At 46.2% G+C, this 23,048-nt stretch overlaps 1 protein-coding gene across 4 annotated transcripts in view; it reads right to left on the bottom strand.

Moving 5' to 3' along the window:
- The window catches only part of LSAMP (limbic system associated membrane protein), a 1,022,146-nt gene that overhangs the window by 100,133 nt on the left and 898,965 nt on the right, over positions 1-23,048 (bottom strand). For all 4 annotated transcript variants that reach the window (XM_074594342.1, XM_074594328.1, XM_074594319.1 and 1 more), the window contains one exon: positions 10,533-10,658. In XM_074594342.1, coding sequence (XP_074450443.1) covers positions 10,533-10,658 — 126 coding nt within the window. The remainder of the gene's footprint in view (positions 1-10,532; positions 10,659-23,048) is intronic.

Here is a 23,048-nt window from a genome sequence, read left to right as displayed (position 1 = left end):
TCAAAGGAAGCATTTAACTCAACCTCTGCTGTCGTTCTCCAGACACCCGGTGCCACTAATTCCCCAGCAGTTTCCTTAAACGGGACTAGAGTTTTGGTTGCTATCTTGCATGCCCTCGGCCAGCCTGCACATTGAAGGAAATCCTCTACTGATAATTAATAAGTTCCCCTGACACTGGCTGCTCATTAATCTATTATTTTACTCCTCTAATTACTTTTGTCTGTTCAAGTTAACAGTCTCCTTCCCTCGTCTCACACAGGAGGTGCTGCGTGGCAGATGTGACTTTTCATTGTCCCCAAGTCCCTTACAGCCCCTGCTCTTTGCATGGGCTCAGAGACGCATCCTGGCATTTCCTGAGGCACAAGCCAGCCTCTCACACGGAGAGACTTGCCTCTCCACGTGCCTGTATTGCACCCAAGTTGCAGTACATGCTGCTCCAGCTTCTGAGCTGGGGCTCGCTGAGGGAATGTGTGGAGAATGTGGACTTCCCATCTCCACCTGTGTCATCCCCTGGAAACCTCCCAAGAGCTGCAAGGAATCCTTCTCACGGCAGTCAAGTGGTTGTAGATCTCCCCGCAGGAAATGGAGGCACTTACAATTTCACAGTGCAAGGACCACCTATCTATCTATATATGCCCTGACTTCCTTTTTACAATAGCAGCCTTTACCCAAAGACTAATAGTCAGCACAAATTAACTTTAAGTCCCTTGGGCAGAAGGGGAGACAGAAGCAGGAACCAATTATTTATTTGCTTGGAAGATGCCCAAGTACAGCAGAGATAAACGCAGCAGATACAAGTGAGCGTGTTGGAGAGACGCCGGAGTTGCAAAGTTTGAAGCCTGATCTGAGCTTCTGCACTTCAGGGAATTTCTGAAATTTTGACTTGTGTCACAACTGACACTAAAAATACTTATTCTCTGTCCCCTTCGTGCAGCTGTAGTTTAGGTTGTACAGACAAGGCTTTGGACAGCTGTACAGATCCATGCCCCACAGTCAAAGGATGGCAGGTACAATGTGACTCAGAATACTGCCTTTCTTCTCCCCAGCTTTTATTTTTCATGCTTACCGCTATGTTTCACAATTCTACCATTAAGGAAGTGCAAGCCTTTGAGATTGGCGCATAAGGCTGGTAAACATCAAAAAGCTTACCTGTGCAGCAAAAGGCATGCACAGGCACCAGCACGGTGAACATACAAATGAACACATAGTAAAATGCTCACAAATAATGCATACAGCAACGTGCACCTGCATACTCGTGTGGCTTTTACAGATCTACAACCTGCACAGCAGCTAAGGACGGTGGTAACGACATATGCTGACCGTTACGGTACACGTACTGAGATGACCCTGCCAGCAGTTCTCAGCCAGACACATGCTGTCAGTCAATACGACGACAACTGAAATCTCTCACGATCGATGCCTTTCCCAGGCCATCATTACCTGCATTACACTTTTTCTTGCTTGCAGCTTGTGCTGATCCTTTGTCAGGATATGCTCATCCTTGAATTGGCTCAGGTCACCCCAAACTGGACGTGAACTTACTTCAAAGGCTGCTTCAGATGGCAGCTCCTCTTGCTTCCCTGGATGAGCCTGCACTCACCATCCCCTCCCAGCCTCCCTGCTTTGCTCCCGCGCTGCAGTAACACTGCGGTGGGCACTCATTGCGAGTTTACGAGAAAGGATGATTTGTTCAGCCAGTGCATGAAAAAATACCGAGTGCATGAGAAGAGTCATATTTTTCAGGCGCTGTTCAGAAAGAAAAAGTAACCGGAGAAGAAATAAGAACACCACTTTTGAACATGCACCTCCTAAAAAAATCCCCGAATCATGTTTTCAGTCTCTCATGTTTTTCTTCAGATGGGAAAGGGAGGGATGTTCTGAAGACACATTTCTGAAATGCTCAGAAAGGAGGCTGGGGAAGAGAAAAAGAGCACAAGTGTTCACAACACCAGGGCCTGCCGCAGCCTTGCATTACCAAAATAGCTCACTGCCTTCAGCTGGGAGACTCCCACTTCCCACTACAACTATATTCAGAGCCGGGAAAAAAGCTCCACACCGCAGGAGGCTGAGTGACACCTGACCTTGCTGTGGTCATCATGGCAAGCAGGTTTGGGATGTCTTGTCCCCAAAGCTGGCTTTTTCTTTGCCCTAGGTCTATCTCTGTTCAGGAGATTCTTGCAAATAATCCTTCTTTCCCCTGCATCCCTCCATTCTCTCTCTCTCTCTCTCACTATTTCCCAGCTATCAATAGAGCTGGGATATATAAGCCAAGTGGCTTCATTAGTGGGATTGGTGTGGGGGTAGATGCAGAGCAAGAGACAGTCAGATGACCGTGCAGGAGAAGCTGGAAGGGGTGAAGGCTTTGGGGCTGTACGGAAAACTCCTTCCAGACATCACTGTCCTGGCAGGACCCGTGTGCTGCAGTAGATGCTGTCATCCATGCTCACCAGGGTCCTTAGATGAAAGGAGACAGTAGCTCTGGCTCCAATTCAGAGTATATCAGGCCCTGAAGTCAGTGAAGCCACTGAGATCAACTGAAGTCACGCTGAAGCCACATAACAGCATAACAACAAAAATCGTGAAGTCTCTCTCTTTAAATGAAAAAAATGCAGGGAACAGCTATAAGCTACTACCTTAACTTTCCCCTTTTATTAGTGTGTCTCTCTCCTACTGTGAAGAGAGTGAGAAATATGCTTGCCTAAAGTGAAAGTACTTATAGATTACAGCTACAAGGGGTAAAAAACCGCAGCCTCTCCATTTTCTTCTTAAGGATAGCTTTCTTAAGGATGTTTGAATTGAAAGTATTAAATTTAAAATGCTGTGATTTTTTTCTCCCTTTAATTCACACTCAACCTCCCTGTACCTTTACAAGCACATTTAAATTTTCAGATGCAAACTACAGCTGTAAACATGGAGCTGCCAGTGGGGAAGATGACCTCCAGATGGGAGGGGAAATGGGACCCAGTCCTAAAATATCAGCCTTTTGCCCCCGTGAACTCAGAGACCCTCTGTCACCAAACAAGAAGCTCCAAGCACGAGACCCAAAGCAGACTCATTAGTTCAGATCACTAGAGGGAGACACGATAACACACACGCACTGTCAATGTCTTGCACTCAATAACATTCTCTCCAGACAATTTGTTTTGCTGTAGTTGACTACTTATAGGTAGGATACAAGAGTGCTTGATGGCAGGTTTGGAGCACAAGGAAGGCTGGTAGGAAGGAGGGCAAGACAGACAGCATCTAGCACCCTAGGCAGAGCAAGCAGCAGACCTTTCCTCTTTTTGTCCTAGTCATGATGGGAAAGTCCCTTCATTTCAATAGGTTTGTGCTGGTGGGAACGATGGAGAATACGGTAACGTTCATCAACCTGCTGCTAAGATCCTACTTATGGTAGTGTATGGCCATTTCTTGTCCTGTCATCATTAATCATGGAAGATTTTGAACTGTCATCTTCTTGGGTACTCGGTGTTCACTCCCACCTCCAGTATTCGTTGATCCTTCAAGACTGGCTCATGGAAGGAGGGGAGAGAAAGAAGCAGCTAGCTATTCCTGAAAGTCCCTACTAATCAGGAATGTCTCCACTGAGAAGTACTAGCCTTGAGGGTAGAGGTAGTGACTGCACAGCACTGCACAGACAGCAATATTACAGCATGCAATGAACTAGAAAAATGCTGCTCTTATGTAGGTGGATGAAAGTTCTCACATGGACACAAACCAGCTCAGCCTTTAAAGCACCATGGAAAAGACTCTAACACCATGGCTGACTATAATTGGTACCCGTCTGGGAGAAGGAAAAATGGAGGCAACTCTACCAGACTCCAACTAGCTGTAAAGAACAGCATTTCTGTTGCAGGAAAGCCACTAACTTGGTACACAACTGCCACATCTTCCCAGCAACAGCACAGAAAATCTTGTCAGAGGTGGAGCAGTCAAGCACTGATAAGAAGACTCCAGATGTTCCCCTCCAACCACTGCTGAAGGCAGCAGGGCAAATTCCTTCCTTGCAGCAGACTTATTCGCCTGTTCCCCAGGGAACTGTGGAGGGATCTCTGTGTAGTGTATGTCTCCCTCTGGGCACAGAAGGAAGAAATCAAAGCTCTCCAGTCTGTTGGGGAGTGAGCACATGCAGGACTTAAGCTTATTATAGGTGAGAAAAGGAGCAGGGGGCCTCCTGCTTGTGGGCCATGTGCTAAGAAGTGGACTTCTAAAAAAGTAAAAAATGTGTAGCCAGCGGAATTGGGAAGCAAATCGGTTGAAACAACTTTGAATGCCTTCTGGAGAAGCCCTGAAAAAGTTGAAACATTGGCTTGTTTCCCAGGCTCCTTGTGAGCCAGCATCCTTTTCTTTATCTTTCCCCTATAATGTTGGATAAGATGAGGACTAGACCAAGAGAGAAAAAGACACCTCAGACAGAGTCCTAAAACAAAGAGAGAGCGTATAAGAGGCAAAGTGAGAGGTCTTTGTGGAAGGTGTGACCACATTTTTGCCAGAGAATATTTTGAGGGTGCAAGAAAAAAAATAAAGGAGGAAAAAGAGACCTGGTTAAAAATCATCAGTTGCTTACCAGCATCCTAAAATGCAGGGTCAAACAAATACCTTGTAAATCTAAAATTTCCTGATCGGACAAAAGCAGATAGAAGGGGAAAAGGACGTGACATCAGAAGAGCTGTCACAGTAACACCACGAAAAAACCCCACCAAACCCAAACAACAGTAAAAAAACCCCAAACCACAAAACCCGCCCAAAACAACACTCCTCCTCCTTTTCACAGATGTTTTACTGAGGTTTAAAGAGTGCAGCAGAGAGGTGGGCTAAATCCAAATGGTTTAGATAACCAGAAAATCCCCTTCCTGCTCATCACCACCTAGCGCCTACAGGGTTGACTTGTGGTAACTCTGGCTGAGGGGTTTCTGTTTGTTATCTTCTTTGGTCATAAACTGGCTTCTCCTGTGCAACACGAAGTGCACTAGCACGGCTTCCGGCTTAGACAGCAATGAGAGGCAAATAAACACAAGACATAAAGATCAAAGTTGCCCATGTGAACTATGTAGCCATCTTGACTCTCAAGCTCCCTGCTTCCTTCATGTTCAGTGTTCAGCCCTACAAGGAGACTGGCATGCACTGAATGAAGATACATGAGTGAGCGGGGGTGTGAGATAATCTGTCTCTTTCAGTTTATGTCTCATCCTGATCTCTAGTAATTGAGCCCCAAAGCATGAAGTTTAACATCCTTTTCAATATTTCTGTTGTGAATAACAAGAATATCCAGATTTGTTCACATTATCCTCAGGAACACACAAACTGTTTGAGTCTTGCCAAGTTCTCGTCTTTAAATAACTTTCCATGGCAATGAGTTCTACAGCTGTTTATAAACATATTATATGTATACCATCTCAATTACACAGAGCATGCAGGCACTATTCTGTATTCTCTATCCCTTCTAAACTTCCCAGGCTATGGTAAATTCTCTAAGACTCAATAAGAATTTCTAGCACCCTCTAGGGAGAATCAGACTGGCATATTTGACAAGCCTTCCCATCTCCTTTCATTTTATGCTGTGACATGAAACTTGGGTGTTGCAATCAATACTTACCTGCTTTGCTCTAGACTGGTTTTTATGCTGTGATTACCACTGTAATAACTAAGCTCCTTTTTGAGCCAAAGTGGGTAATCTTTAGACTGTCAGGTAGAATTTGGGAGAATCCAGACTGTTCTCTATCAAATGGCCTTGCTGGGCCGAGGCTGGGGAAGTTGGATCAGGAATGAGACACCTGGTCATTTTATACAAGTTTCACACTCTATAGTTGCTCTAGGAAAACGGAATTATTTGCTCCGTAGCTGGTTATGCACAACCAGTAAAAGCCTCAACTGTTCAACCTTGCGCTGAGCCCCATAGGGATCAATATAGCTTTGTCTCCCTGCCACCACCTCTCAGGCTGCCACCACACATGGGTACCAATCTCACAGCACTTGCCACAGTGCCCATGAGTGAGGCCCTTGGGGAGGTTTCAACCAATGATGCCTTGTGGGAAAGAAGCAGACACTTCTTTCTGAATAGGACTGTTTCTGTTAACTTGAGTACAAGCTGCTCAGGACAGGAGCTGCCTTTTCCTTCTGTGTTTGTCTGCCCATCCAGGACAGCAGGCTTGGCAGTGAGATCTCTGGTAATGCAAAGACCTTGCAACAACTGTCCATGTTCATATTGCTGCTAATCCAATTCACAAGGGGCCGCTCTTTAGGGCTTCCGTTGAGAAGGAGTTTATTGATAAGAACATGAACATACATGAATCTTTATTTTTCCCAGGAAGCTCTTTTTCAGTCAACCAGGCATTCAGCATGGCTCTGAATAAGATGGAGAAATGAGGAATGATAAATGTTAAAGCCTCTGGACTGTGATCTCAGCAGCTTATGGGTAGGGAGAAGTCGCATTAGCCTGAATAAACATAAATCAAGAAAGACGTGAAGTAAAACTAAGAAGAGCTCAAAAGCAGGCAATGCCTACCATCTGTAAACCATCTTACTGGATTCTTTTCTTGGCTGTGTTAGCTGTTATCTTGGTACAGGGAAAACAGAGCATCTCCTAACGTAACTACCCATAGATGGGTAGGCTGCCTGTGGTAGCTCACACAGAACGTGTCAGCGTGATAAATGATACATAACCCTGGGCTGGGACCCTGTCCAGGCTGTGGTGCAACTACTGGAAATTTGATTGGACTGCATTCGGTAAGAAAAAATAATCTATACCTTTGCGGGCCGTGGACCACGTAGGTTATGAGTTAATATTAAGGAGAAGAAAACAATAGGATAACACCCACTCCTCATACAACGTCACAGAGGGGGAAATCTGGACTTTGTCCCTTTCAAGAGATGAGAGACTATAATATATCCCCATGTGAAATATTTCTAACACTGACATGTGCTAACTCCCGTAGTCCGTGTAGGAAATTATCAATACTCATCCAAACTCTAACTGAACAAATCACAGTTTCCTGACAAATCCAGTTCAGAGGGCTGCTATGGTCTTTTCCATGGTTTACCATCACAAACTGGGATGGCAAAAGTCATAGTGCACGGCCTGTGGCTTATGTCCTGAACCCCAGGAAAGGGATCAGACTATGAGCAGGGAGGTGCTGGCCTGTTGCTGGAAGCTGCAGGTCAGCGATCCCAGAAGAGAGCTCCGCTGACTGGAGGAGAAGAGCTAATGAAGCTGTTTGTGCTCCCAGGCAATGACTATTAAACTATCCACAACTAGTTCAACCAGGCTGCCAATGTCCTACAGCATAATAGCCTGTCAGATAAGGAAGAAAAGGGTCTGGTTAACTCTCTCCACCTGCTCTGCCAAAGCCCAATCAGTCAATGATCTGAAGAGGCATGGAAGTGGAGAGCGAGGACTGGCATTGTTCCAAGGAATGCCATTCCTACTTTCATTAAATTAAAGCTGATCTGTATTTTCATTCACCACCAGAATTATTAAAGCATTTTTCCCCTTACCTGCCTTCCTCACAGGTGTCAGTGCTACAGTCAACAATCTCAGCCACACTTTAGCTATCTCATAGGGTAAGGAGGGAGTTGCTTCAGGGCTTGGGGACTTATAGTTGACGTGAGAAAAATGCCTAGTTCAACTGCTCACTGAAGGACCAGCAAAGGAAGCGATATACCATTTTATAAAGCGATTTTTTAAAATTCCCAGATAGGCAGACGAGTGGGCTATGATCACTCCTGAGGCCCAGCAGCATTTAAATGAACTACCATATGCATCCCGCCTTCTTTGCGTAAGTAGCAACACTGCTTTCCCTTTGCATTTGTATCTTCCACTTCCCATCCAACAAGAAATAAATAATTTCTGTAGTCCTAACTCAGGTAATTAGCCAACACTGTTGATGAAGTGAATGAATGAAAGAAAGAGCAGACAAATTCGCGAATGAAGTCCTTGAGGAGGGTGCACCAAGAAAAAGTAATTTGGCCCTCTCACCCCCCAATGCTGGTTTAATTTCACAACCTGTCCATTCAAAACCTCCTACACAAGCTCAGTAACACTCATTCTTCCAGTACTGCAGTCACGAATTTAGCCGCAAAAAAATCCAAGGAGAGAGATGTATTTTAGAAACCTTTACAATGATCAAAAATAGCTCTTTGATGCATAGCAGATGTCTTCAAAACTAGCATAAATGGAGCCAAAATGCCTTACAGTTCTGGAAAAGGGAGATTCCAAGATAAGACGTGTTTCTAACTGCAGCAGCTCTGGAATAGATTTGGAATTTATATTAATTGTCAACCTCAAGGAAAACATTTAAAAGAAGCCCTTCTGTCCCCCATTTTGGGACAAGTGCCTTATTGGGCTACATGCTGCTCAAAGACTTGATGTCTGCCTGAAAACAGTTCCTCTGTACCCGTGAAAGATAACAGATGGGTTGAGATAAGGAAAAAGAGAGAGAACAACAAGCAGTGAGACATGGAGGTGACAGACGGGGGACTGCCTGCCCTTCCTCCCTGGCTCTAGTCAGTTAGGAAGCGGGTGCATGGCAGGCTTCACTGTAGAGGGGAGGACTGAGGACGGATTGGAAGGGGGTCAGTGAGACGGCACTGAGGGATGCTAACAAGGCAACACCTCTGAGACACGCAGCAGAGGAGAAAAAGCGTGAAGGGGTATGCTGGAAAACTAAACAACAGACCCAGGAAAACTGACCCTGGAATGAAAGCGGGGATGGGATTCCCCAGTCCTGTTGCTCACCAGAATGAAGATTTGCTTTCAGGAGCATTTTTAAAAGGGAGAAAAGAAGTCTGTGTCTGATACAGTGGAGTAGGCGGTACAACTGGGAAAAAAAACAAAGCACGAACACGCAACCAAAGTGATGAGTCAGGACATGAATCTTCTTATTACTGCTTTGAACAACACATCTCACATGTACCAGGCCTTAGTCTATATGAAGATTTAAGCTAGCATCCTTGTAACACCTTTAACTTGGACAATGTTAGGCTGTGCTCATGGAGTAGCTAGGGAGTGCCTCCTACTTGAATACAAGAAAGAGTTAGAGGGAGGAATGAAAGACTGATGCAGCAGTAAGATGGAAGATTTGATATGAAATAAATCTTAAGAGCAGAAATTCCAGAGCCAGAAGATTCTGTATACATAATTAAAGGTGAAAAAATAGGTTCTATTCCCCTATATTTGCAAATGGCACAGTCATGCTTAATAATGAAAATAGCAGAAGAGGAAAGTCAGGTAACAATGATAATACCAGAGAGGAGTAGTGCTCTCCTCATCACCTCTGCTCCTCCCACCGCTTCCTGGCAGTTTTTCCCCATCTTCCTTCTTTTGGTGTTGCAAGAAATGGGCCAGAAATGCAAATTTCATATCTGGCTTTCATATACATGAAAGCTCAGCAGCACTTTGGTTTGGCTGAAGAGATGAGACAGGAAATCTGAATAACCCCAATCTGAACCACAGGCCCCAAATCCTGAGGCTTCTGGATGAAGCCCTTGGATTGAGCTCTGTTCCGATGTGTCTTTCTACCTCTCTCTCTCCAACCTGCTTTCTGCAATGCTCTCCCCTTTTCTGGCTGCTGAATTGCAACAGATAGCTTGATTGTCTGTAGCACATACAGAAAGCTTGTGCACCGCCTACCTCAAGCCCTCTTTAACCCTTTACATGTATGGGAATATCACAGAAGACTATTCATAGGGAGCTAATCAATGCTTTCCCCACACATTTCAGATGAAAGAATATCTGACGGCAAAAGAAATCAGGTAGAGAGTTCTTCTCTCTTCAAAGGACATGATACAGAAGAAGAGAAACCTATCTCCTGTTCCCATCCCACTTATAAATCTTTAGGGGGTGAAGGTTTCCTTGCAACCCAAGATGCTAACCCCACGGAGTCTGACTACTGAAAAAGATATTCTCCTTCCAAGCTTGCCACGTCCTTGAGCGTGGAAGGCACAGTTAGGTAGCAGAACAAAGCTAGTGAATTCTCCTTTATTCTGTCTCCACCCTGCTCTTCACTCATCTTGCAGATCAAATGCCTTCTTTACTCACCTTACAAGACATAGGAAGACTGTCTGCCAAAGTGGAGAGGAACATGAAATAACGTGTGCCACTGTTTGCCTCTCCCTTTTAAGGCAAATCAGTGGGAAGCAAATGCCATGTATTTTGGAAAGAACATCTTCTATGTAATATCTAAACAGAAATCCTTTCCCCTCTGGCACCACCTGCGTTTTGTCTCCACCACCATGCTGTGCATTACCAGCAGTAGAGACTGGGACAGCTAGACGAAGACCAAATCTAAATAGAATTACAGGTCCAATTCTGTAGAGCACCTACTGAAGTAATTTCATTTGTTCCTTCGGACAACCTGGTTATCGTGCCTGGGAAATCACACTGCAAAACAAGCTTGTAGTGCACTTAAGAGTCTTGCCACTTTTTTACAGTTGCCTGTATTGCTACTGAAATTTTCTGTTGATGTTGGAAGAGAAGGAAACTACTGCACAGTTCACAAATCAGCCATGCAGTCGAGTCCAGTTCAGTCTCTTACCTGTTGGGGTGAGGTGCCTCCAGGTGATGACAGGCTCAGGACGTCCATTTGCCATGCAAACCAGGGTCACGTTGCTGCCCTCATTCACGGTGATGTCCGAGGAGATATTAGAGATCTTTGGTGGAACTGTGAAAACAAAATAAAGTTGGACCTCATTATCCTGACTTCTGAAGGGCAGCCTGTCTGACTCATTAACCTACCTACCTATTAACCAGCGGCTGCCACACGTTCCTCTCACACTCCTCATACTACCTGGGTTTCTGAAATAATATCAGGATATACTACTGTTTCAAGGATCTGAAAGTAGAAACGGCCTTTGCTGCAACTGTGATGCTTTTTGGTTGGACAGCTTTGGGGGCCTTCATAAAATAACCTCTAAGAACTTGCCTGACTGCCCCAAGGCTGCACACAAGGAGCCAGCAGGCTCCAAGCACTATCCCAGCCCATTTTTATACTCCAAACAGTCCCAGATGCAGGCCCAGTCCAAACAGTCCCAGTTCTACGGCCTCCTGCAGGGTGCCAGACCTCAAGGCACTGACTCAGAGGCTGTATTAGTTAATGCTACCTTCCACGGGCACATAAAACCCATGCTGCTAGCCATGACTGCTGCTCACATAACCAAATGCTCGCCGGGAATTGAACCAGAGAGCTGTTAAGCTCATTTCTGTTGCACCTGCCATGACAAGATGAGGAGCAGGGACACGCGCCGTGGCTAATGGGAATTTGCTGAAGGAAGGCACCACGGAGACAGCAGGAAGGTTTCTGCAACATCTTTCAGCCAAGAGGGATCCCCAATGGGCTGCCTGCAGTAGGTAGCTTCTGGCTGACCACACCTCACATGGCACAGCACCAAAAGCATGGTAGGGTCTTTAAAGATTCACAAGACCAGCCATGATTTGGGCATTCAGGACCCTTAAAGACCTTCCAGGCTAACTAAGTTTGTGTCATGGGACCAGAGTGACCATGCTGGAACCTGAACAGGTACCTCCAGGTGTGGAGCATGCTGGTGTACCAGCCTCCAGGCAGATCAGGGTACTGCAGTCTCTCCTCTCTCACATCCATGTCTTGTTTCCACGCTTCACACCCTGAAGGTGGTGAGGGAGTTTTACTAAAAAGGAATCTTCTAAATTTTATTTTTCTTTTAATATATTTTCAGCTTCCAAATTTGTGTGTAGCAAGGAATGAAACAACATCATTTTCTGCTTGCTTACCACAGAGTAAACAGACAGCAGCCGCCCCTTCCCCCTCCTTGGCAGGAGCAGCTGATGGTCCTTTTGAGGCAAAGCTGCCTACAAGCTAGGTGGGGAAAAGGAAATGAAGCTTAAAGAGAGCAACTCACTACTTCCAGCTGTGTTGCTGGATTTGTAGGAACATTGTTTACAACCCACAGCTCATTAGCCCCTCTCTCTAGGCCCCAAACTCATGGTCAATGCTTCAGCATCTATGACCATGGGACCCCCTTGGAGCAAAAGGGGCTCCCAAGCAGGAACAGGACCTGTCAAACAAAGCGAGGCAGACATGCCTTTGCCGACAGGCTCACTCACCTAGGCAAGGAGGGATTTAAACTAGGCACATGGGGGAAAGATTGCCATAATCTGGGGATAAGTGACAGCACAGAGGGCAGTGAGAAAGCAGATAGGGGCCAAACAAAACCGGGAAGGCTTTTGCACTGCCCTTGTGGAAGGAGAACAGTTGAGAGCCCATCTCAAATGCCTGTGCACCAGTGCAAGTATCCTGGTGAAAAAAACAGGAGGAATTAGATGTTCATGCAGATTTGCAGTGCTATAAACCCGTTGGGATGCCAGAGATGTGGTGTGACAGCTCTCAGTACTGGCAGTGCTGTGCAGGATGGATACAGGCTTTTCACGAAAGACGGGCTGGAAAGGCAAGGAAATGAGGTGCTCTCTCTGCAAAGGAGTGGCTGGAGTACACCCAGCCCTGGGTGGTGAAGTGACTGGGAGTTTAGGTCTAAGGATGAGACGATATCACAGTGTCGTCCCTGTTGGTTAGTGCCTGCTAACAAGCATTTGATTAAGAAGAAGCAGTGGACAAAGCCTGCTTTAGCAAGATAGGAGAGCCTCACAATGAAGTCCCTAGTGAGGGACTTCAACAACCTGATATTTGCGGGAAGGGTGAAAGTGCTGGGCTAAAGCAGTCCAGGTGATGTGGGGGTCAAAGAGGTTCAGCACAAGTTAGCAGTATGCCATTGCAGCAAAGACCAAGCATCCTGGATTGTATTAGCAAGAGTGTAGCCCCATAAGTGGAGGGAAGTGACATATCCCTTTCTATGGTGCTTGTTAAACAGCATCTAAAGCACTACATCAGTTTTGGGCTCCCCAGTACAAAAAGGCCATTGACATACTGGGGCAAGTCTACTGAAGGGCTCCCAAGATGGTCAGAGGGCTATAGCACGTGACGTACAAGGAGAACCTAAGAGAATTGGGTCTGTTCAGCCTAAAGAAGAGAAGGCAGAAGGGAGATCTTATTGCTGTCTACAAATAGCTAGTGGGAAGGTGCAGAGAAGACAAGAGGCAGTCTTTTCTCAGAGGCGCACAGTGAACAATGAAAAGCAGCAGACGTGAGCTGCAGCATGTGGAAAATTCTGACTCAGAATCAGGAAAAAGCTTTTTTTGACCTCTTTTAGGTCTAAGACAGGAACAGGTTCCCCACAGAGGTGGTGGAAACTCCATCCCTGGTAATATGCAAAACTCACTTGGATGAGGCCCTCAGCAACCTGCTCTAACTGGCACCAGGAAGGAAGAAGGGACCTTCAAGCAGGTTTGCTGCTCAAGAGCTAGAATTGATGGCTGAAGCAATCAAAGCAAGGCACATTGGAGGAATCGTTGACTGCACCAGGGTTCCCTTTCCTGAAGAGAAGGAATTTCAGAGCAGGGACACCTCCCTAGCAGCACAACAATGGGTAAAGCAAAGCATAGCAGAAAATCAACCCCTTCCTCTCAAAGCAAAATACCCTGACAAACACAAGCTCTGCTACATTTTACATCGGCGATTTGCTGCGAGCTATCGGCAGTGTGTCTGCACACATAGGAAGATGTAGGAGGCAAGAGAACAAAACAAAAACAAAATATTGGAGAATGCTCATGTCGTCAAAGAATTTGATCCCACCATATCGAGGGGTACATGAGAATTTCACTGACTACAGATCCATGTTGTGCCTCCTCCCCCTTTATCACACACCCGTTCTGCACGGCAAATGCCTGGCAGCACAAAGCAACAATCACACAGTGGTCTTGGAAAGTAAGCAAATGCCTTTGACAACCCATATCCCAAAACTGCATAGAGGGCAGCAGAAAGGAAATACCCCATTTGGGAAACGAAATACCCTGCCTGCATCCTCCAAGAAATGCTTGTTGCTTGGTGTTTCACGGCACACCAAAGCAGAGAGGTGGCTTGCAGCATCACGCTGAAATCTGTCTCAGCACTGAGTCAGCAGGACTCAGAAGCACTTTCTCTTTCTTCTTTCTGTCCCACTGGATGAGGGAAGTCCCCCGTCTCATGGCTCAGGACAGACAGACCCCAGCCAGCAGAGCTGCAGCCTGGGAGAGCCCTGCAAGTTCTGGTGCAGAAATCCAAACTGTTACTCTTACTACAGGGAACAAACCAACTCGGAGCGCCACGTCAGTCCAGTAGCAGCAGAGCTACCTGTAGTACATACTGCATTTCAGATCTGAGACCAGCCTGCACTGGAGAGGGCAGAGGGGCTTAGTCTGGGAAAGAACAGCAGCGGCTGCTGTTTTTGCAAGAATTGTGTCCTAGCCGCCCTGCCATGCGACACAAGGATGGTGACTTTGGAGCGACTTCAGCGCAGCTTCTCTGGTGTGCTGGCAAACATAGGTAAGCAGAGCCCAGGAGTAGAACCATTGGCTAGACCACATTTCAGGGTTTTCGTCTTAACCTCAAGGGATTAACATTCGCATCGGGAAAAAAGCCACGCAACAAACCAAGAAGGACTAAGCCCAAGCAGGACTAGTAGATGGAGGCCAGCCCGAGGTTCTAGAAGAATGGTGTGATGACAGCCAACACAGTCGAGGAGAGAGCAGTGAAAGCCACTATGGGGCACCAGCAACAGAGCTGCAGTTAGGACATGTGTACCCTGACACTTTCCAAAGCAGTCAAGTCATTTTAGTTCACTGAGGATCAAGTAAACTCAGCAAATACAAACAGATCTGACCACGCAGACCAAACGCCCAAGAGATGTGTCCAGATGGTCATATCTGGCTCACCATTTTTTCAGATGAGGGAGAAAAGGGCATCCAAGGCTGAAATCCTGTTAGGAGTATAATGGCTGGTTCCTATCAGCTGCCACCTTCATCAGAGGGCAAGGGAAGGCTGAAAGGAGGGAGAATAGGGCAGGGAATAATTTCCCTGTGAATTTAAAACCTGGCTTGTTTCATCTCCTTAGAATCCAAAGCCAGCTAGCATTAAAAATGACTGGATCTTAGTGGACAGTAATTTCACTCAGATAAAAAGTCAGAGACTTTTAATTTTCAGGGTGTCAAGCCAGCGTGTTAAAATGCCAAAACTGTCAGCACCAGCAACAGTTAGCATTGCCTCCTCGGCACTTGTCATTACTTTGCACACACCTTTTTAGGACAATCTTAAAATGAGAAGCTTTGACCTTATTATTTTTTCCCATGTGTGGGTTATGTTATGTTTTCACAGTTCCCCAACTGCTGGAAGGACTGTTGAGAATAAAACCTCCTGGGACCAGGATCTTCTGGGTGTTGCAGCCTCCTTTTGCCCAGCCATCTCTTGTTGACCCTCAGCTGGAAAGCCCTTTTGTGTCTGGCCTCTCTGAACCATTAGCACAGGCAAAACCACAGCCTGCAGACCCACAACAGGGGAAGCTTTAAAGCTAAACAGCGCTTTCAGGTGTTTTCATATTCCCCTTTAGAGGAGACCAGGGTGCTGCCGGACCCTTATGGCTGCAGGGACCATGGGATAGCGCTGCCAGGCTCTCTGGTACTGCTGAAGAGGATAAAATTGCCAGATTTTTATTCCTTTTCAGCATAAATGTAATATGGGGTATCCATTACCCTGTGCTTAGGATCCCCCTGAACGGGGTGGGGAGCAGGTACCGATGTGAAATAAAGTGTAGTACCCCACTGCTCCATCTCCACAGACGCAGGGTACCCTACCCATACCAGGGACAGATTCTGGAGGGCTGGAAATGACCTCTGAGAAGAATGGCTTGAAATTCACATATTTGTTTCTTCTACATTTCACATTTACAGGACAAGCCTGATGCCAGCTCAGCATCTCATCTCACACGTCACTGACAGTAAATAACAAACCCCAAAGTAACCAGTAGCCATTCTTCTTGAGAGGCTCGCATTGGAAGAGAGAGGGGGCCTGCAAGGCAGGAGTGGGGCACGGGCAGAGACGCTGTAGGATGCTCTGGAGTGGGAGAGCTGGGGGAGCTGTGGGGCAGGAGGGGTGCAAGGGCAGAGCTGGTGCGGGAATCCAAGTCCCAGGCAAGGCGCAGTGACAGAGCTAGGTAGCACAGGCCTGCGCAGAACCTGCTCGCACCAAGCCTGTTCTATTTAATTGCCGTCAATCCTTCACTTTCGTGACAACTGCAACTCACATTAATTTAAATAATAAGAAAGACTGAGACATGAAAAATAGAGCACACTCCCCCAGCGCAATCACTGTTGCTCTCGAGATGAAAGCAAGTGATTTGTTTCTACAAAACATTACCATGTCTCAAAAACACCCGCTATTGCAGTTATTACAAACCAGGGGCCGCATATGGGAGGCAGCAAGGAAACCACAAACAAGAGAACATGCAAACGTCTACTGCTGTTATCCTTGCTGTCTATGACCCAAACCCATCAGAGCTCAAAACTCCTCCTGAGATAGCACCTGGGATCATGCGGGTGGGCTGGATCAGCTTTATCATTCAAGGCTATGGAAGTAGGCGAGGAGGGGGGCTACACCACTACTCTCCTAGTAAATGAGTCAGCCCAGTGGTTAAGAGATGTGAGTTCACATCAAAGAGGCCAGATCCGGAGTACCTTCCCAGGATTGCAATGGGAGATGGAACAAGAAAGCATTAAGGCCACCCTTGCTGAAGGATATAACTAGCAACGCTTCTAGAGGTCTTTTCCTAACTTAGCTTACACTGGAAGTCATGCCACAGCTCCAAAATGATTCCAATACCTGCCTTTTGATAAAGGCGTCCAGACACAACACAGGCACCAAGTGGCATGAATGGGAACCACTGCTTAGCATAAGTGGTACTTATAGGCATGGGGCAGCAATTTCTGTTTCCTGCATCGGTTGCACTCCATTTTCATGATGCTTCACATAAGACCTCAGTGCAGGAGGAGGGTGGGTTTGCAAGACCCTGGCAGGAAGCACAGGACTAGGTATTTGAATTGGGTATGGCAGGATGGAAAACGTGAACAGAGGGACATGGAGATCTAGTTGGGAGACAGCTCTGAGCCTTGTAAACACACTCACACGAAGTTCACAGTCAGATGGTGTGACTGCTCCCTTTGGGCAAACAGATCTTTGCATAAGACCCTTAGATGCAGTCTTATGCTGCGGGGCAGATACTCCTCAATCTGAAATAACAAGACTGCTTAACAGTCAGGTATTTTGTCAATAAGTTACAAAATACATTTAAAAAAAAAAATATAGAGATCTTATTCCCACTCTACAGACCTAAGATACAGCAAGAGCCATTCAATCTCTCCAAGGCGCAGAAGCAAACAGTACTGAAAATAAGAAAGCCCATAAGCTCCATTTAAGTGCTCTAACTGCTTGTCGCAAGAAGGACACCTTGGATACAAATGGAGAAAGTCACTACAACCCCTTCCATATATGCTTATTAGTCAGTTGCTTCCTCCAGCCTATTTACCTTCATCTGTACTGGCAAGTAGGACCCCCACCTGTTGGAGGAAATTAAGACTCCTAACCACTAATGCCCAGGAGCCCCTGGCTTTCAGGGCAAAAAGAAAACATCAGGACTTCTCTCCAAAGTCAAAGGAACTTTGCAGCCACTAAAGCCCTCTGCAGGTGCCTATCAATTAGCCTCGAGAGTTCTCATTTCCTTGTCCCCAGCTCCCAATTAACAGCACTTTGCAACAAACACAAAGAAGCTAATAAGCCCCAAGGCAGAGGTAGGGGGGATGCTGACCATCACATGGCCCTTTAGAGCTGCCACCTCTGCTCACCACAATTAGGGGTCCTTTCCTGGGGCAATTAATTGACAGCAAATTGGCCTCATTAGTCACTGTTTAGTTAAAGTGTTTGGTGGGGAGAGAGGGCCTGAAGAAGGGGCTGAGCTGCTAAACACAACTAAATGGTTTAATTTCCCTCTTATGTGTGCAGCAGGCTAATCACAGCTCTTTACAGCCTAACAAGAAACAGCTTGTTGCTGCTAAGGTCCGCAAAGGGAGCAAGCTGAGGGCTGGAAAGTAAAATCCAGACACCCTTTGGGATGCAGCATACTAATGTTTCTGAAGCACTTTGCAGACAAAATGCGACATGAGACCCAAGATGTGTTTTTTACGGTCTGATTCATGCCGCAGCCTCAACTGGATGGAGATGAAGCTGTCAACAGGGTGGGAGGGCAGAGGGTGAAGTTGTTGAACTTCACTAAAGAGAGTAGACTCTGAAACATCTTTCTGACCTTCCTCTCTGCTAGGCTTGTTTTACCCTGCCAGCACCTCACTTGGTGTTAAAGCTTCTGGTGAAGTAGAGGCAAATGTTGAAGGCTTGGTTTTGTTTTTCAGTCCCCTGGGAACCAAAAACCTCTTGAAGTACATTACAGTGCTTTTACAAGGTGTAAAAAGTGCTTGTTTCTATTGTTGGAAAGGTGATGTTTTGCCACGTCCGTCCCTGGTGGCCTTTAGGGAAGGGTCTTTCCCAGCCAGAGCATTGAAACCACTGAAGAGATCTGTGTTTCCCAACCCATGTGTGCCCCCACACCGCTCTGCCCCAGTGTGGCAGATCTCCACCCAAGAGAGCATCGCTGCTGGTGCCAGGAGAGGCCAGGCCAAAGGAGGCACAGGGGCTGCTAGCTTGGGTCTTGGTGAGCTTCCCCCATGGTGCAGCTGAGCCTCACCCACTGAGGCGCTACACAGGAAATGATTCAAATCCAGATGGGGACCGTGCATATTGCACTGACTGGGAGCAGAGAAGCAGGCAGGATGCTGTAAATCAAAGCCACGTGGAAAGCCCTCCCAGTTTGCTGAGCTGGGTAGCGTGTCAGAGCTAGCTGCATTTGAAAGAGAGTAAGAGCTGACAAGCCAAATCATTTTCTCCAAAGGAAGGCTCTGCCTCATCCAATATACAGTTAAGCGCCTGGACTATTTCCCTGCATAAAATCACATGGCAAACACTTCCAGTACATTGTTTCTTAGCAGAGAGCAGGATGGAGTGCAATCCTGTTAGACTGTCCCATCCATGAGCTGTTGGAAAAGTCAGCACAGAACTGGGCTCTGTTGCTTACGCTCATTCCCACCGATTTTCTTTTTTTTTAAAACTTGTCTCCGTGAAATTTTCAGGAGAGAAATTATTTCACTTCCCGACTGAGAGAGAAACAGAGAGGGAAAAAAAAGCTTAGCGTAAGTCTCAAGCCAACCCTGTTATTCAGTGCACTGATGTGACATTGTGGGACAAGTATAAAAGCAGTTTCGCTCCTGCTCGTAGCCCAGCATCTCAGCTTTAAACCCAGACCCCAGCCTTCCACCCTAAAGCAGTCCCAGCTCCAGGCCCCAGCCCCAGCCTTGCCCTGATGCTGATAGCATTTCACCCACACCTGGCTTTTTGGTGTCCCGCTGGCCATGCACAAGGTCACAAACCTGCATTTGTGGATCCTGATGCAGGCCAGGAAAGCAGGTTCTCAGATGCACGCTTAGCATGTAAATGAAAGCACAAAGCACAAGCCAGGGATACGCCTGATATCCCCTTATCACCAGATTTGGACCTGTGGATATGAAGCATTCGTTCTTTGCTACAAAACTTCTTTTTCTTTGCTATTAACATATCAAATTTATGCCGGGACTGCACTGATCCACTTATCTGCAGTTCATCTCTTTAAAGGACAGTTCTGTGCATTTGCCATTCCTCTTGCTCTGGTTCTTTTCGCTTGTAAAACTGACTGCAAGGCTTTATGGCTAACCCTGCTAGAGAGGCCTGCTGTGAAAACACAGCCTTGTTCACAGGACATGTGTAAACAACAACACAAGTGTTTGCCATGCTAATCCCCAGGGATTAACCCTTGGAATGCCGCCTAATCCCAAACACTTTCAGGACTACAGATGTACACAGCTTTTGGTCTTTGTTTCAAGTGTGTTTATATATTCCCTCAGACCAGTTTTTAAGTTTGGCAAGTATGTACTTATGGGACTGAAACAATACAAAATCTTTTCTTCTGCAGATATAATCAGCCATTTTGAAAGAGAAATTCTGTGAGAAAAGTTGTCCTTAGTGTCCAGGTCCTCCAAAGACATCTCTGAGAATTTTGTTAAGGAAAACTTTTTCACAGAAACCTTAAGCATGTAGGATGTACATGGTATGCAGCTGAGTCCTAATATGCAGCCTTTCTAGGGCTTGATTCTGAGCCCAGGGAGCTCCTCCTTTGATGTTAATGGCCTTTGGACAAATTCTTATACAGCAAGAATGGGTGATGACTTCAAGGAAGTGTTGCAGCCAGAACAGGGATGCTTTATTGGAATATATACAAGAAATACAGATTATGTCTTTTTAACTCAGTCCCAGCAGTCCTTGGCTCCTGCCTGTTAACTCTTTCTTTGGGAAGCAGACTAAGTAGCAAAGGCCAGGTATGAGAAGAAAGCACAGAGAAAAGCCTGTGTCATTCCAGGGCAAGAGGTACAGGTTCAGAGAGGGTTTCGAGGCATTAGGAAGATGACTGGGATTTTTCTGATTAGGCAAGCAGGGGAGGAAGTTCATTTCAGCTAACACCCCACTCTGGATGAAGACAAGGGTGTCCATTATAGCTTTACATGCAGGAGAAACAGAGCCAAAGTTTTTGTTTGTTTGCTTGTTTTCTGATATTAAGCTGTTGCTTATATTCAGCTTATTAGGGACAGATGGCACAACCAACAGAACAGCCTTCACCAACCACTTGATGGACATCCACACGTAGGCTGAAAAGAAAATGCAGCTCTCTCCAAACCCTGTTCTCAGATTCCTTCGGCTGCCCATGGTTTATCCCACAGCCTCTGCGATAAGCCACAGGGCAGTGAATACAACGCTCCAAGTGTCTTGTGCATACCACATACCCAAGGATCCGGCTCAGTTTCAGCTGAGACAGACAGCTTCTCAGTGACAAGCCTCTCACCCAAATCAAATGCATGTGGTACATGTAAAACATCTTTTACTAGCGGGCTTTCCTTCCTTACGCATTGAAACGAGCAAAATGGAGCGGGACAGCTTGCTGTAACCACCTTTCAAGATTGCTTTCAGGCTTCTACGGGAGCAGAAAGCTAGCGTAGCGTTTTGGAAATGCTGGGTTTGCTTCCAGTCAAAAGTATATAGAACAAAGCTAACAATCCCATATTCGGACCTTTACATGCTTTGGATAAAATTCACTCTTGTGTTAAGTGCACAGATTTGGAAAAGAGTGTAAAGTACTGTACACTGTCCTCGATCTATAACTCTCCAACTCACGGCCTAGGACAGCTGTCTGGTAAGAAAACACTGCTGTTTCCCCAGCAAGAGGATTCACTTTGTCCAATCCAGCAAGTGATGGACAATCTATAACACAAACCACCGTAGCTGCTTCACCGAGTAGTCAGATCAGAGATCAGAAGGCTAGTGTCTTAGTGCAGAGCAGCTGCCTCTTCTGACGCCAAAAGCCCCACAAAAAACATTTCAAGCAAAAATGAACCTGAAACAAATCTCCACCTCCAAAAAACCTCAAATTTTGAGCGAGAAAAAGGCTAAAAGTGCAACTCCACATTTTTTCAGCTTGCGTTGCTCAGCACATTCCTGCATTGTCACTATTGCTGGATCCACAGACGGTGGCCTTCTCCAGCACACGCAGTTATGAAATGCCAGCTGTGAGACCTTCAATTGTTAGCTATTGTTGAGCTTGGTGATAGCTGCAGCAGCATATTTTCTAAAGGCCAGGGTGTTATCATCAGCCATCTGAGAAGGAAAAGCCAAAGAGTTCAAGGCAAAGAATCCCTTCTGTCAGAAATGCTCATCCATTTCCAGCAGAAATGGATCCAGCAGAAAAGAGGAAAAAACACATGCAGTACTCCTGAAGTAAAAGCATCTTCGAAAAAAAGTAAGCAGCTGGCTAGAGCTGAGATGTGGTTGTGGTGATCTCCTTCCCACAAACCAACCGAGAGCCAAGGTTTCTTGGGGAGGAAAGTTTCTGCTGTCCAAGTTCCCTGCCAAAAGTGAGTGCTCTGTTTTGATTCAGCCATGTGCAGCAGCACCTTGACGTCTTGGAAGTTTCCCACTGTTTCCTTTTCCCAGCTCTGCCGTGTGGTAAAGATGCGCTGTATACATGCAGACAACCACAAGGGAGGGAAGGGATAGATTCCAAGAGCTTTGCTCTGTAAACACATTACCGATGCCATTTCAATTAAAGGAGAATCTCTCCCAGTCTGCCAGGCATGAGCCTTATTCCTTGTAGCCTGCAGCTTTATCAAGACACATAAAAACAAGGGACAGACAGTGGTCTGTCCCTTGTTCCCCAGTGGAGTTCAAGTTTGCCCTCTTCAAAACTGACAGAAATTTTTTGCCGGTCTCTCAGTGTTAGCAAACGGAGGTAATTAGCACATTATATGCTGGGATTGCAGAGAAATGCACGGGACAAAAGCATTGGCTACTCAATATCCACCACGGCTGATCAGGATTAGCCACCCAGATTTTCCTGAAAGGCCAGGAGGAGGCTGGCTGTCAGATACCCAGGGTTAGCTATAAATGTGGGTGCCCATGAGAAAGAAGCAGCAAAATTTCGTAAGAAGTTTCAGAATACCGAGTATCAAACTGAGAAGAAATAGATAGGTGTTGTTCTTTCAGGAGAATGAGGTTACATCCGGAAAAGGTCACCAGCACCTTTACGTTGAGTGGCACAACAGCTTTACAGACAATTTTCAGCTAAGGTTCTGCAAGCAAATACTCCCCAACCCAGAAATCCAGTGCTACTGGCTGGAGAGCAGGAATGAGGTGATCTCCCCTGCTGATCAACAAAGAACGCAACTGAAAACTGCAAATACCTCCAACGCAGCAGGGGATCAAAACCCAAGTCCAATATAAAACATAAGCCATGTATCTCTGCTGTAATAGCGCATCCACCTCTGAGTACCTGTAATATCACAGTTATCAAGGTAAGCAACGCCACCAAAAAATGAAGGGAGGAATGGCTTTGTGAAGGACTCAGTAGGTCTGTTACTCCAGGTTCAGTGATTGTTCTACATGTATGTTATAACCTTGAGTAAGTCACTCCACCTTTCTAAGGCTCAGTTCCCCTTCTCACTCTTAGGGAACTACTGTGTGCCAGATGTA

Source organism: Larus michahellis, chromosome 1 (assembly GCF_964199755.1).
Source record: "Larus michahellis chromosome 1, bLarMic1.1, whole genome shotgun sequence".
NCBI classification, from domain to species: domain Eukaryota; kingdom Metazoa; phylum Chordata; class Aves; order Charadriiformes; family Laridae; genus Larus; species Larus michahellis.
The sequence above is the reverse complement of the archived record's forward strand: the minus strand, read 5'-3'. Positions and strand labels throughout refer to the sequence as shown.